At 52.4% G+C, this 13,373-nt stretch overlaps 1 protein-coding gene across 1 annotated transcript in view; it reads right to left on the bottom strand.

Annotated features, from left to right (window-relative positions):
* Positions 1-13,373, bottom strand: part of LOC106564136 (mucin-5AC) — a 40,590-nt gene that overhangs the window by 16,464 nt on the left and 10,753 nt on the right. Inside the window, exons 5-10 of the mRNA XM_045692049.1 lie at positions 12,438-12,625; positions 12,241-12,308; positions 12,037-12,160; positions 9,531-9,633; positions 8,684-8,757; positions 5,234-5,348 (exon numbers count right to left, since the gene is read on the bottom strand). Of these exons, the coding sequence (XP_045548005.1) occupies positions 5,234-5,348; positions 8,684-8,757; positions 9,531-9,633; positions 12,037-12,160; positions 12,241-12,308; positions 12,438-12,625 (672 nt within the window). The remainder of the gene's footprint in view (positions 1-5,233; positions 5,349-8,683; positions 8,758-9,530; positions 9,634-12,036; positions 12,161-12,240; positions 12,309-12,437; positions 12,626-13,373) is intronic.

Below are 13,373 nucleotides of genomic sequence, written 5' to 3' on the forward strand. Positions count from 1 at the left end.
CTCTCTACCTGAGTCGGTCATCCCCCTCTCCCTCTCCTACCTGAGTCGGTCATCCCCCTCTCTCTCTCCTACCTGAGTCTGTCATCCCCTCTCCCTCTCCTACCTGAGTCTGTCATCCCCCTCTCTCTCTCCTACCTGAGTCTGTCATCCCCCTCTCTCTCTCTACCTGAGTCTGTCATCCCCCTCTCTCTCTCCTACCTGAGTCTGTCATCCCCCCTCTCTCTCCTACCTGAGTCTGTCATCCCCCCTCTCTCTCTCCTACCTGAGTCTGTCATCCCCCCTCTCTCTCTCCCTACCTGAGTCTGTCATCCCCCTCTCTCTCTCTCCTACCTGAATCTGTCATCCCCCCTCTCTCTCCTACCTGAGTCTGTCATCCCCCCTCTCTCTCTCCTGAATCGGTCATCCCCCTCCTCCTACCTGAATCTGTCATCCCCCTTCCCACCTGAATCTGTCATCCCCCTCTCTCTCTCTCACCTGAGTCTGTCATCCCCCTCTCTCTCTCCCTACCCGAGTCTGTCATCCCCCTCTCTCTCTCTCCTACCCGAATCTGTCATCCCCTCTCTCTCTCTCCTACCCGAGTCTGTCATCCCCTCTCTCTCTCTCTCCTACCCGAGTCTGTCATCGCCCTCTCTCTCTCCTACCTGAGTCTGTCATCGCCCTCTCTCTCTCCTACCTGAGTCTGTCATCGCCCTCTCTCTCCTACCTGAGTCTGTCATCGCCCTCTCTCTCCTACCTGAGTCTGTCATCGCCCTCTCTCTCCTACCTGAGTCTGTCATCGCCCTCTCTCTCCTACCTGAGTCTGTCATCCCCCCTCTCTCCTACCTGAGTCTGTCATCGCCCTCTCTCTCCTACGTGAGTCTGTCATCGCCCTCTCTCTCCCTACCTGAGTCTGTCATCGCCCTCTCTCTCCTACCTGAGTCTGTCATCCCCCCTCTCTCTCCCTACCTGAGTCTGTCATCGCCCTCTCTCTCCTACCTGAGTCTGTCATCGCCCTCTCTCTCCTACCTGAGTCTGTCATCGCCCTCTCTCTCCTACGTGAGTCTGTCATCGCCCTCTCTCTCCTACGTGAGTCTGTCATCGCCCTCTCTCTCTCTACGTGAGTCTGTCATCGCCCCTCTCTCTCCTACCTGAGTCTGTCATCGCCCTCTCTCTCCTACCTGAGTCTGTCATCGCCCTCTCTCTCCTACGTGAGTCTGTCATCCCCCTCTCTCTCTCACGTGAGTCTGTCATCGCCCCTCTCTCTCTCCTACCTGAGTCTGTCATCCCCCCTCTCTCTCCTACCTGAGTCTGTCATCCCCCTCTCTCTCCCTACCTGAGTCTGTCATCCCCCTCTCTCTGTCCTACCTGAGTCTGTCATCCCCCCCTCTCTCTCTCACCTGAATCTGTCATCCCCCTCTCTCTCCCTCTCTCACCTGAATCTGTCATCCCCCTCTCTCTCTCCACCTGAATCTGTCATCCCCTCTCTCTCTCTCTCTCACCTGAATCGGTCATCCCCCTCTCGCCCTACCTGAATCTGTCATCCCCCTCTCCCTCTCCTACCTGAATCTGTCATCCCCCTCTCTCTCCTGAGTCTGTCATCCCCCTCTCTCTCTCTCCTACCTGAGTCTGTCATCCCCCCTCTCTCTCCTACCCGAGTCTGTCATCCCCTCTCTCTCTCTCCTACCTGAGTCTGTCATCGCCCTCTCTCTCTCTCCTACCTGAGTCTGTCATCGCCCCTCTCTCTCTCCTACCTGAGTCTGTCATCCCCCTCTCTCTCTCCTACCTGAGTCTGTCATCGCCCCTCTCTCTCTCCTACCTGAGTCTGTCATCCCCCTCTCTCTCCTACCTGAGTCTGTCATCGCCCCTCTCTCTCCTACCTGAGTCTGTCATCGCCCTCTCTCTCCTACCTGAATCTGTCATCCCCTCTCTCTCTCTACCTGAGTCTGTCATCCCCTCTCTCTCTCTACCTGAGTCTGTCATCCCCCTCTCTCTCCTACCCGAGTCTGTCATCCCCCCTCTCTCTCTCACCTGAATCTGTCATCCCCCCTCTCTCTCTACCTGAATCTGTCATCCCCTCTCTCTCTCTCTCTCCTACCTGAGTCTGTCATCCCCCTCTCTCTCTCTCCTACCTGAGTCTGTCATCCCCCTCTCTCTCTCTCTCCTACCTGAGTCTGTCATCCCCCCTCTCTCTCCTACCTGAATCTGTCATCGCCCTCTCTCTCCTACCTGAGTCTGTCATCCCCCTCTCTCTCCTACCTGAGTCTGTCATCCCCTCTCTCTCCTACCTGAGTCTGTCATCCCCCTCTCTCTCTCCTACCTGAGTCTGTCATCCCCCTCTCTCTCCTACGTGAGTCTGTCATCCCCCTCTCTCTCCTACCTGAGTCTGTCATCCCCCTCTCTCTCCTACCTGAGTCTGTCATCGCCCTCTCTCTCCTACCTGAGTCTGTCATCCCCTCTCTCTCTCCTACCTGAGTCTGTCATCGCCCTCTCTCTCTCCTACCTGAGTCTGTCATCGCCCCTCTCTCTCCTACCTGAGTCTGTCATCGCCCTCTCTCTCTCCTGAGTCTGTCATCGCCCTCTCTCTCCCCTACCTGAGTCTGTCATCGCCCTCTCTCTCCTACCTGAGTCTGTCATCGCCCTCTCTCTCTCCTACCTGAGTCTGTCATCGCCCCTCTCTCTCCTACCTGAGTCTGTCATCGCCCTCTCTCTCCTACCTGAGTCTGTCATCGCCCTCTCTCTCCTACCTGAGTCTGTCATCGCCCTCTCTCTCCTACCTGAGTCTGTCATCCCCCCCTCTCTCTCCTACCTGAGTCTGTCATCGCCCTCTCTCTCCTACCTGAGTCTGTCATCGCCCTCTCTCTCCTACCTGAGTCTGTCATCGCCCTCTCTCTCCTACCTGAGTCTGTCATCGCCCTCTCTCTCCTACGTGAGTCTGTCATCGCCCTCTCTCTCCTACGTGAGTCTGTCATCGCCCTCTCTCTCCTACGTGAGTCTGTCATCGCCCTCTCTCTCCTACCTGAGACTGTCATCGCCCTCTCTCTCCTACCTGAGTCTGTCATCGCCCTCTCTCTCCTACGTGAGTCTGTCATCGCCCTCTCTCTCCTACGTGAGTCTGTCATCGCCCTCTCTCTCCTACCTGAGTCTGTCATCCCCCCCCCTCTCTCTCCTACCTGAGTCTGTCATCCCCCCCCCTCTCTCTCCTACCTGAGTCTGTCATCCCCCCCTCTCTGTCCTACCTGAGTCTGTCATCCCCCCCCCTCTCTCTCTCACCTGAATCTGTCATCCCCCTCTCTCCCTCTCTCACCTGAATCTGTCATCCCCCCTCTCTCTCTCACCTGAATCTGTCATCCCTCTCTCTCTCTCTCTCTCACCTGAATCGGTCATCCCCCTCTCGCCCCTACCTGAATCTGTCATCCCCCTCTCTCTCTCCTACCTGAATCTGTCATCCCCCTCTCTCTCCTGAATCGGTCATCCCCCTCTCTCTCTCCTACCTGAGTCTGTCATCCCCCTCTCTCTCCTACCCGAGTCTGTCATCCCCCTCTTCTCGAGTTGTCATCCCCTCTCTCTCTCCTACCTGAGTCTGTCATCCCCCTCTCTCTCTCTCCTACCTGAGTCTGTCATCGCCCCCTCTCTCTCCTACCTGAGTCTGTCATCGCCCCCTCTCTCTCCTACCGGAGTCTGTCATCGCCCTCTCTCTCTCCTGAATCGGTCATCCCCTACCTGAATCGGTCATCCCCTACCTGAATCTGTCATCCCCCTCTCTCTCTCTCACCTGAGTCTGTCATCCCCCTCTCTCTCCTACCCGAGTCTGTCATCCCCCTCTCTCTCTCTCCTACCCGAGTCTGTCATCCCCCTCTCTCTCTCTCTCTCTCTCCTACCTGAGTCTGTCATCGCCCTCTCTCTCTCTCTCTCCTACCTGAGTCTGTCATCCCCCCCTCTCTCTCTCCTACCTGAGTCTGTCATCCCCCCCTCTCTCTCTCCTACCTGAGTCTGTCATCCCCCCCTCTCTCTCTCCTACCTGAGTCTGTCATCCCCCCTCTCTCTCCTACCTGAGTCTGTCATCGCCCTCTCTCTCCTACCTGAGTCTGTCATCGCCCTCTCTCTCCTACCTGAGTCTGTCATCGCCCTCTCTCTCCTACCTTAGTCTGTCATCGCCCTCTCTCTCCTACGTGAGTCTGTCATCGCCCTCTCTCTCCTACGTGAGTCTGTCATCGCCCTCTCTCTCCTACCTGAGTCTGTCATCGCCCTCTCTCTCCTACGTGAGTCTGTCATCGCCCTCTCTCTCCTACGTGAGTCTGTCATCGCCCTCTCTCTCCTACCTGAGTCTGTCATCCCCCCCCCTCTCTCTCCTACCTGAGTCGGTCATCCCCCCCTCTCTCTCCTACCTGAGTCGGTCATCCCCCCCCTCTCTCTCTCACCTGAATCTGTCATCCCCCTCTCTCTCTCTCTCACCTGAATCTGTCATCCCCCCTCTCTCTCTCACCTGAATCTGTCATCCCTCTCTCTCTCTCTCTCACCTGAATCGGTCATCCCCCTCTCGCCCCTACCTGAATCTGTCATCCCCCTCTCCCTCTCCTACCTGAATCTGTCATCCCCCTCTCTCTCCTGAATCGGTCATCCCCTACCTGAATCTGTCATCCCCCCCTCTCTCTCCTACCCGAGTCTGTCATCCGCCTCTCTCTCTCTCCTACCTGAGTCTGTCATCCCCCTCTCTCTCTCTCCTACCTGAGTCTGTCATCCCCCTCTCTCTCTCTCCTACCTGAGTCTGTCATCGCCCTCTCTCTCTCTCCTACCTGAGTCTGTCATCGCCCTCTCTCTCTCTCCTACCTGAGTGTCATCGCCCCCTCTCTCTCCTACCGGAGTCTGTCATCGCCCTCTCTCTCTCCTGAATCGGTCATCCCCTACCTGAATCTGTCATCCCCCTCTCTCTCTCTCACCTGAGTCTGTCATCCCCCCTCTCTCTCCTACCCGAGTCTGTCATCCATCTCTCTCTCTCTCCTACCCGAGTCTGTCATCCCCCTCTCTCTCTCTCTCTCCTACCTGAGTCTGTCATCGCCCTCTCTCTCCTACCTGAGTCTGTCATCGCCCTCTCTCTCCTACCTGAGTCTGTCATCGCCCTCTCTCTCCTAGCTGAGTCTGTCATCGCCCTCTCTCTCCTACCTGAGTCTGTCATCGCCCTCTCTCTCCTACCTGAGTCTGTCATCCACCCCTCTCTCCTACCTGAGTCTGTCATCCACCCCTCTCTCTCTCCTACCTGAGTCGGTCATCGTCCAGTCCTTCTATGATGGCGTTCCTGTCATTGACGATCTCCACCAGCTTGACCATCAACTCCTCTTCTCTACGACGGTCCCACAACGTCTTCAGCCGCTCTGCACACATTAACACACGTCATGTTACTGACTAACATTCTGCTACAATCAGTGGAAACACACACATTAACACACGTCATGTTACTGACTAACATTCTGCTACAATCAGTGGAAACACACACAGTAACACACGTCATGTTACTGACTAACATTCTGCTACAATCAGTGGAAACACACACAGTAACACACGTCATGTTACTGACTAACATTCTGCTACAATCAGTGGAAACACACACAGTAACACACGTCATGTTACTGACTAACATTCTGCTACAATCAGTGGAAACACACACAGTAACACACGTCATGTTACTGACTAACATTCTGCTACAATCAGTGGAAACACACACAGTAACACACGTCATGTTACTGACTAACATTCTGCTACAATCAGTGGAAACACACACAGTAACACACGTCATGTTACTGACTAACATTCTGCTACAATCGGTGGAAACACACACAGTAACACACGTCATGTTACTGACTAACATTCTGCTACAATCAGTGGAAACACACACAGTAACACACGTCATGTTACTGACTAACATTCTGCTACAATCAGTGGAAACACACACAGTAACACACGTCATGTTACTGACTAACATTCTGCTACAATCAGTGGAAACACACACAGTAACACACGTCATGTTACTGACTAACATTCTGCTACAATCAGTGGAAACACACACAGTAACACACGTCATGTTACTGACTAACATTCTGCTACAATCAGTGGAAACACACACAGTAACACACGTCATGTTACTGACTAACATTCTGCTACAATCAGTGGAAACACACACAGTAACACACGTCATGTTACTGACTAACATTCTGCTACAATCAGTGGAAACACACACAGTAACACACGTCATGTTACTGACTAACATTCTGCTACAATCAGTGGAAACACACACAGTAACACACGTCATGTTACTGACTAACATTCTGCTACAATCAGTGGAAACACACACAGTAACACACGTCATGTTACTGACTAACATTCTGCTACAATCAGTGGATACACACGTCATGTTACTGACTAACATTCTGCTACAATCAGTGGAAACACACACATTAACACACGTCATGTTACTGACTAACATTCTGCTACAATCAGTGGAAACACACACAGTAACACACGTCATGTTACTGACTAACATTCTGCTACAATCAGTGGAAACACACACATTAACACACGTCATGTTACTGACTAACATTCTGCTACAATCAGTGGAAACACACACAGTAACACACGTCATGTTACTGACTAACATTCTGCTACAATCAGTGGAAACACACACAGTAACACACGTCATGTTACTGACTAACATTCTGCTACAATCAGTGGAAACACACACAATAACACACGTCATGTTACTGACTAACATTCTGCTACAATCGGTGGAAACACACACAGTAACACACGTCATGTTACTGACTAACATTCTGCTACAATCAGTGGAAACACACACAGTAACACACGTCATGTTACTGACTAACATTCTGCTACAATCAGTGGAAACACACACAGTAACACACGTCATGTTACTGACTAACATTCTGCTACAATCAGTGGAAACACACACAGTAACACACGTCATGTTACTGACTAACATTCTGCTACAATCAGTGGAAACACACACATTAACACACGTCATGTTACTGACTAACATTCTGCTACAATCAGTGGAAACACACACAGTAACACACGTCATGTTACTGACTAACATTCTGCTACAATCAGTGGAAACACACACAGTAACACACGTCATGTTACTGACTAACATTCTGCTACAATCAGTGGAAACACACACATTAACACACGTCATGTTACTGACTAACATTCTGCTACAATCAGTGGAAACACACACAGTAACACACGTCATGTTACTGACTAACATTCTGCTACAATCAGTGGAAACACACACAGTAACACACGTCATGTTACTGACTAACATTCTGCTACAATCAGTGGAAACACACACAGTAACACACGTCATGTTACTGACTAACATTCTGCTACAATCAGTGGAAACACACACATTAACACACGTCATGTTACTGACTAACATTCTGCTACAATCAGTGGAAACACACACAGTAACACACGTCATGTTACTGACTAACATTCTGCTACAATCAGTGGAAACACACACAGTAACACACGTCATGTTACTGACTAACATTCTGCTACAATCAGTGGAAACACACACAGTAACACACGTCATGTTACTGACTAACATTCTGCTACAATCAGTGGAAACACACACATTAACACACGTCATGTTACTGACTAACATTCTGCTACAATCAGTGGAAACACACACAGTAACACACGTCATGTTACTGACTAACATTCTGCTACAATCAGTGGAAACACACACAGTAACACACGTCATGTTACTGACTAACATTCTGCTACAATCAGTGGAAACACACACAGTAACACACGTCATGTTACTGACTAACATTCTGCTACAATCAGTGGAAACACACACAGTAACACACGTCATGTTACTGACTAACATTCTGCTACAATCAGTGGAAACACACACATTAACACACGTCATGTTACTGACTAACATTCTGCTACAATCAGTGGAAACACACACAGTAACACACGTCATGTTACTGACTAACATTCTGCTACAATCAGTGGAAACACACACAGTAACACACGTCATGTTACTGACTAACATTCTGCTACAATCAGTGGAAACACACACATTAACACACGTCATGTTACTGACTAACATTCTGCTACAATCAGTGGAAACACACACAGTAACACACGTCATGTTACTGACTAACATTCTGCTACAATCAGTGGAAACACACACAGTAACACACGTCATGTTACTGACTAACATTCTGCTACAATCAGTGGAAACACACACAGTAACACACGTCATGTTACTGACTAACATTCTGCTACAATCAGTGGAAACACACACATTAACACACGTCATGTTACTGACTAACATTCTGCTACAATCAGTGGAAACACACACAGTAACACACGTCATGTTACTGACTAACATTCTGCTACAATCAGTGTCCCCAACACACACCCCACACTGTCTCCTCACCAGGTTTGTCCCCAACACACACCCCACTCTGTCTCCTCACCAGGTTTGTCCCCAACACACACCCCACACTGTCTCCTCACCAGGTTTGTCCCCAACACACACCCCACTCTGTCTCCTCACCAGGTTTGTCCCCAACACACACCCCACTCTGTCTCCTCACCAGGTTTGTCCCCAACACACACCCCACTCTGTCTCCTCACCAGGTTTGTCCCCAACACACACCCCACTCTGTCTCCTCACCAGGTTTGTCCATGAGTCTCCTCAGCTCCTGCTCTACACTGGGCTGCTGTTCCTCTAAGTCCTGTGTCTTCGCTCTGCACACACACACAAACACACACACACACACGTTAGAGGACAAGGAAATATCTGCTCTGTATATTTTTGTAGTTCTGTGTGTGTGTGTGTGCGGTGTGTGTATGTCTGCGTGTGGTTCTGTGTGTGTGTGTGTGTGTGTGGTGCGGTGTGTGTATGTCTGCGTGTGGTTCTGTGTGTGTGTGTGTGCATGTGGTGCGGTGTGTGTATGTCTGCGTGTGGTTCTGTGTGTGTGTGTGTGTGTGTGTGTGTGGTGCGGTGTGTGTATGTCTGAGTGTGGTTCTGTGTGTGTGTGTGGTGCGGTGTGTGTATGTCCGAGTGTGGTTCTGTGTGTGTGTGGTGCAGTGTGTGTATGTCTGAGTGTGGTTCTGTGTGTGTGTGTGGTGCGGTGTGTGTATGTCTGAGTGTGGTTCTGTGTGTGTGTGGTGCGGTGTGTGTATGTCCGAGTGTGGTTCTGTGTGTGTGTGGTGCAGTGTGTGTATGTCTGAGTGTGGTTCTGTGTGTGTGTGTGGTGCGGTGTGTGTATGTCTGAGTGTGGTTCTGTGTGTGTGTGGTGCGGTGTGTGTATGTCTGAGTGTGGTTCTGTGTGTGTGTGGTGCGGTGTGTGTATGTCTGAGTGTGGTTCTGTGTGTGTGGTGCGGTGTGTGTATGTCTGAGTGTGGTTCTGTGTGTGTGTGGTGCGGTGTGTGTATGTCTGAGTGTGGGTCTGTGTGTGTGTGTGGTGCGGTGTGTGTATGTCTGAGTGTGGTTCTGTGTGTGTGTGAGAGAGACTCACATGTACACCAGTTCAGACTCTCTCCTCATGGACACCTGCTTGTTTCTGATGAGGTTGAACCATTCCACCATCAGGTCATCCATCACCACGTCCTCTTCTCCCTCTGAAACACACACACACACACACTTATCAACACAGTGGAATTTAAAAGCAGACTTCAAGATATTAAAGACATACTGACAGAGTTCAAGGTCATGAAACACTAGAGAAATATTAAAGACACTATTTCCCCTCCTCGCCCGCCCTCCTCTCCCATCCTCCTCGCCCTCCCTCCTCTCCCATCCTCCTCGCCCGCCCTCCCTCCCTCCCTCCTCGCCCGCCTCGCCCTCCCACCCTCCGCCCTCCCACCCTCCTCACCCTCCCTCCTCGCCCTCCCACCCTCCTCACCCTCCCTCCCTCCCTCCCTCCTCGCCCGCCCGCCCGCCCTCCCTCCCTCCCTCCCTCCCTCCCTCCCTCCTTCCTTGCCCGCCCGCCCTCCCTCCTCGCCCGCCCGCCCTCCCTCCCGCCCGCCCTCCCTCCTCGCCCTCCCTCCCTCCTCGCCCTCCCTCCCTCCTCGCCCTCCCTCCCTCCTCGCCCTCCCTCCCTCCACCAGGGCTGTCTTTATTTCCTCCTACCGCCCGTCAATCCCACAGAGACAGGAAGCTATCAGAGACTTCATTAGAGCCAGAAGTGGCGGAAATTCACCAGTCTCTTTTTGGGTCACATCCCCTCAGGTGACACCGACCCCAATCTACACCTCTCCCCTCCTCACTCTCAATCTCCCCCCTCTTCCATCTCTCAATCTCCCCCCTCACTCCTCACGCTCAATATCCCCCTCTCCATCCATCTCTCCTCTTCCATCTGTGTGAGTCTTACCCTCTTCATCCCCCTCTCCTCTTCCTCCTCACTCTCCATCGCCCCCCTGTGTGTGAGTTTTACCCTCTTCATCCCTCCCTGCTCCCTCTCTCGTCTTCCTCCTCTTCCTCCCGTCTCCATCTCTACCTCTGTGTGAGTCTTACCCTCTCTCCTCCTCTTCCTCCTGTCTCCATCTCTACCTCTGTGTGAGTCTTACCCTCTTCCTCCTCTTCCTCCCGTCTCCATCTCTACCTCTGTGTGAGTCTTACCTTCTCTCCTCCTCTTCCTCCCGTCTCCATCTCTACCTCTGTGTGAGTCTTACCCTCTTCCTCCTCTTCCTCCCGTCTCCATCTCTACCTCTGTGTGAGTCTTACCCTCTCTCCTCCTCTTCCTCCCGTCTCCATCTCTACCTCTGTGTGAGTCTTACCCTCTTCCTCCTCTTCCTCCCGTCTCCACCTCTACCTCTGTGTGAGTCTTACCCTCTCTCCTCCTCTTCCTCCCGTCTCCATCTCTACCTCTGTGTGAGTCTTACCCTCTCTCCTCCTCTTCCTCCCGTCTCCATCTCTACCTCTGTGTGAGTCTTACCCTCTTCCTCCTCTTCCTCCCGTCTCCATCTCTCCTCTGTGTGAGTCTTACCCTCTTCCTCCTCTTCCTCCCGTCTCCACCTCTACCTCTGTGTGAGTCTTACCCTCTTCCTCCTCTTCCTCCCGTCTCCATCTCTACCTCTGTGTGAGTCTTACCTTCTCTCCTCCTCTTCCTCCTGTCTCCATCTCTACCTCTGTGTGAGTCTTACCCTCTTCCTCCTCTTCCTCCCGTCTCCATCTCTACCTCTGTGTGAGTCTTACCCTCTTCCTCCTCTTCCTCCCGTCTCCATCTCTACCTCTGTGTGAGTCTTACCTTCTCTCCTCCTCTTCCTCCCGTCTCCATCTCTACCTCTGTGAGTCTTACCCTCTTCCTCCTCTTCCTCCCGTCTCCACCTCTACCTCTGTGTGAGTCTTACCCTCTTCCTCCTCTTCCTCCCGTCTCCATCTCTACCTCTGTGTGAGTCTTACCCTCTTCCTCCTCTTCCTCCCGTCTCCATCTCTACCTCTGTGTGAGTCTTACCTTCTCTCCTCCTCTTCCTCCCGTCTCCATCTCTACCTCTGTGTGAGTCTTACCCTCTTCCTCCCGTCTCCATCTCTACCTCTGTGTGAGTCTTACCCTCTCTCCTCCTCTTCCTCCCGTCTCCATCTCTACCTCTGTGTGAGTCTTACCCTCTTCCTCCTCTTCCTCCCATCTCCATCTCTACCTCTGTGTGAGTCTTACCTTCTCTCCTCCTCTTCCTCCCGTCTCCATCTCTACCTCTGTGTGAGTCTTACCCTCTCTCCTCCTCTTCCTCCCGTCTCCATCTCTACCTCTGTGTGAGTCTTACCCTCTTCCTCCTCTTCCTCCCGTCTCCATCTCTACCTCTGTGTGAGTCTTACCCTCTCTCCTCCTCTTCCTCCCGTCTCCATCTCTACCTCTGTGTGAGTCTTACCCTCTTCCTCCTCTTCCTCCTGTCTCCATCTCTACCTCTGTGTGAGTCTTACCCTCTTCCTCCTCTTCCTCCCGTCTCCACCTCTACCTCTGTGTGAGTCTTACCCTCTCTCCTCCTCTTCCTCCCGTCTCCATCTCTCCTCTGTGTGAGTCTTACCTTCTTCACAGGAGCGTAGTTGTTTCTCCAGGTCCACTCCTTTCCTCTCCAACTCATTAACACTGTCCTCTATCTCCTGAAGCTCTCTGAGGAGCTCTTCCTTCGGGATGTAGTCTGGTTTACCCTGCACACACACATTAATATAAACACAACAAACACACAGGTATGAACATCCCTCACCGCGTCTCCATGTGTTAAACCTACTGGTTTAGGTGTGTTGGTGTCTGTGTTGGGGCCGTTGGCTGTCGTTGAGCTCTTCCCTGTCAGAACGCCTGGTAGAGGAAACACATAGAACACTGTTTTATGGGGAGCAGGGGAAGTGGATTTATGTCTGTCTGTGTGTGTGTGTGTGTGTGTGTGTGTGTGTGTGTGTGTGTGTGTTGTGTGTGTGTCTGTCTTACCGCTTGTCCCAGGGCCGGTGTTCAGCGGGCTGGGTGAGGAGGCTTCTGGAGGGCTGGAGGGGGCCAGAGTAGACCCAGCAGGGACTGAAGCCTGGAGGTTTCCTGATCCACCGGCCCGGGGCCGAGACAGGGATTCAGCCTTCTGAATGTCAGGGTGGAGGGGAGAGGAGTCTTTAGGTCCTACAGGCCTGGCGAGAGAGAGGAGGGGAGAGATGGGGGTGGATTAGAGAGAGGAAGAACAGAGGAGGAGAGGAAGAACAGAGGGGAGGAGAGAGAGAGCGAGAGAGAGAGCGAGAGAGAGAGCGAGAGAGAGAGGAGGGAGAGGAAGAACAGATGTAACAAGGTCTGTCTCTTCCTTTCCTCCCTGAATGCAATCTAACCTCTCATTTTCTCACAATTAGTTTTTTCCTTCACCAGTCTCTCACCTTTTGTACGTTCTGAGAGTCTGAGGATCAGTAGGACTGAGAAGGAGGAGGAAGAGGAAGAAGAGGAGGAGGAATGGTCATCTGGGGCCAGGGAGTGGGAGTCTGAGCAGTGACTTCATGTTGCACTAGGGAAGGGCTTTAGCCCCGACACATCGCACATCTGATGTGGGCGAGGAGGGAGGGGAGGGTCTTTGATCTCCGGTGGACCATCAAAACAGAGCGGCATGTACAAACCGCCTGCAGAACGAATGAACGGATGAGGGATGGAAAGATGAACGGATGAATCCACGAGTACAGGTAATATGGCCAAGTGATTTTCCTCACACCCAGGTGACCCGCCTACAGCGGCTGGGACCTCACACCCAGGTGACCCGCCTACAGCGGCTGGGACCTCACACCCCGGTGACCCGCCTACAGCGGCTGGGACCTCACACCCCGGTGACCCGCCTACAGCGGCTGGGACCTCACACCCAGGTGACCCGCCTACAGCGGCTGGGACCTCACACCCAGG

Source organism: Salmo salar, chromosome ssa12 (assembly GCF_905237065.1).
Source record: "Salmo salar chromosome ssa12, Ssal_v3.1, whole genome shotgun sequence".
Classification (NCBI taxonomy): Eukaryota; Metazoa; Chordata; class Actinopteri; order Salmoniformes; family Salmonidae; genus Salmo; species Salmo salar.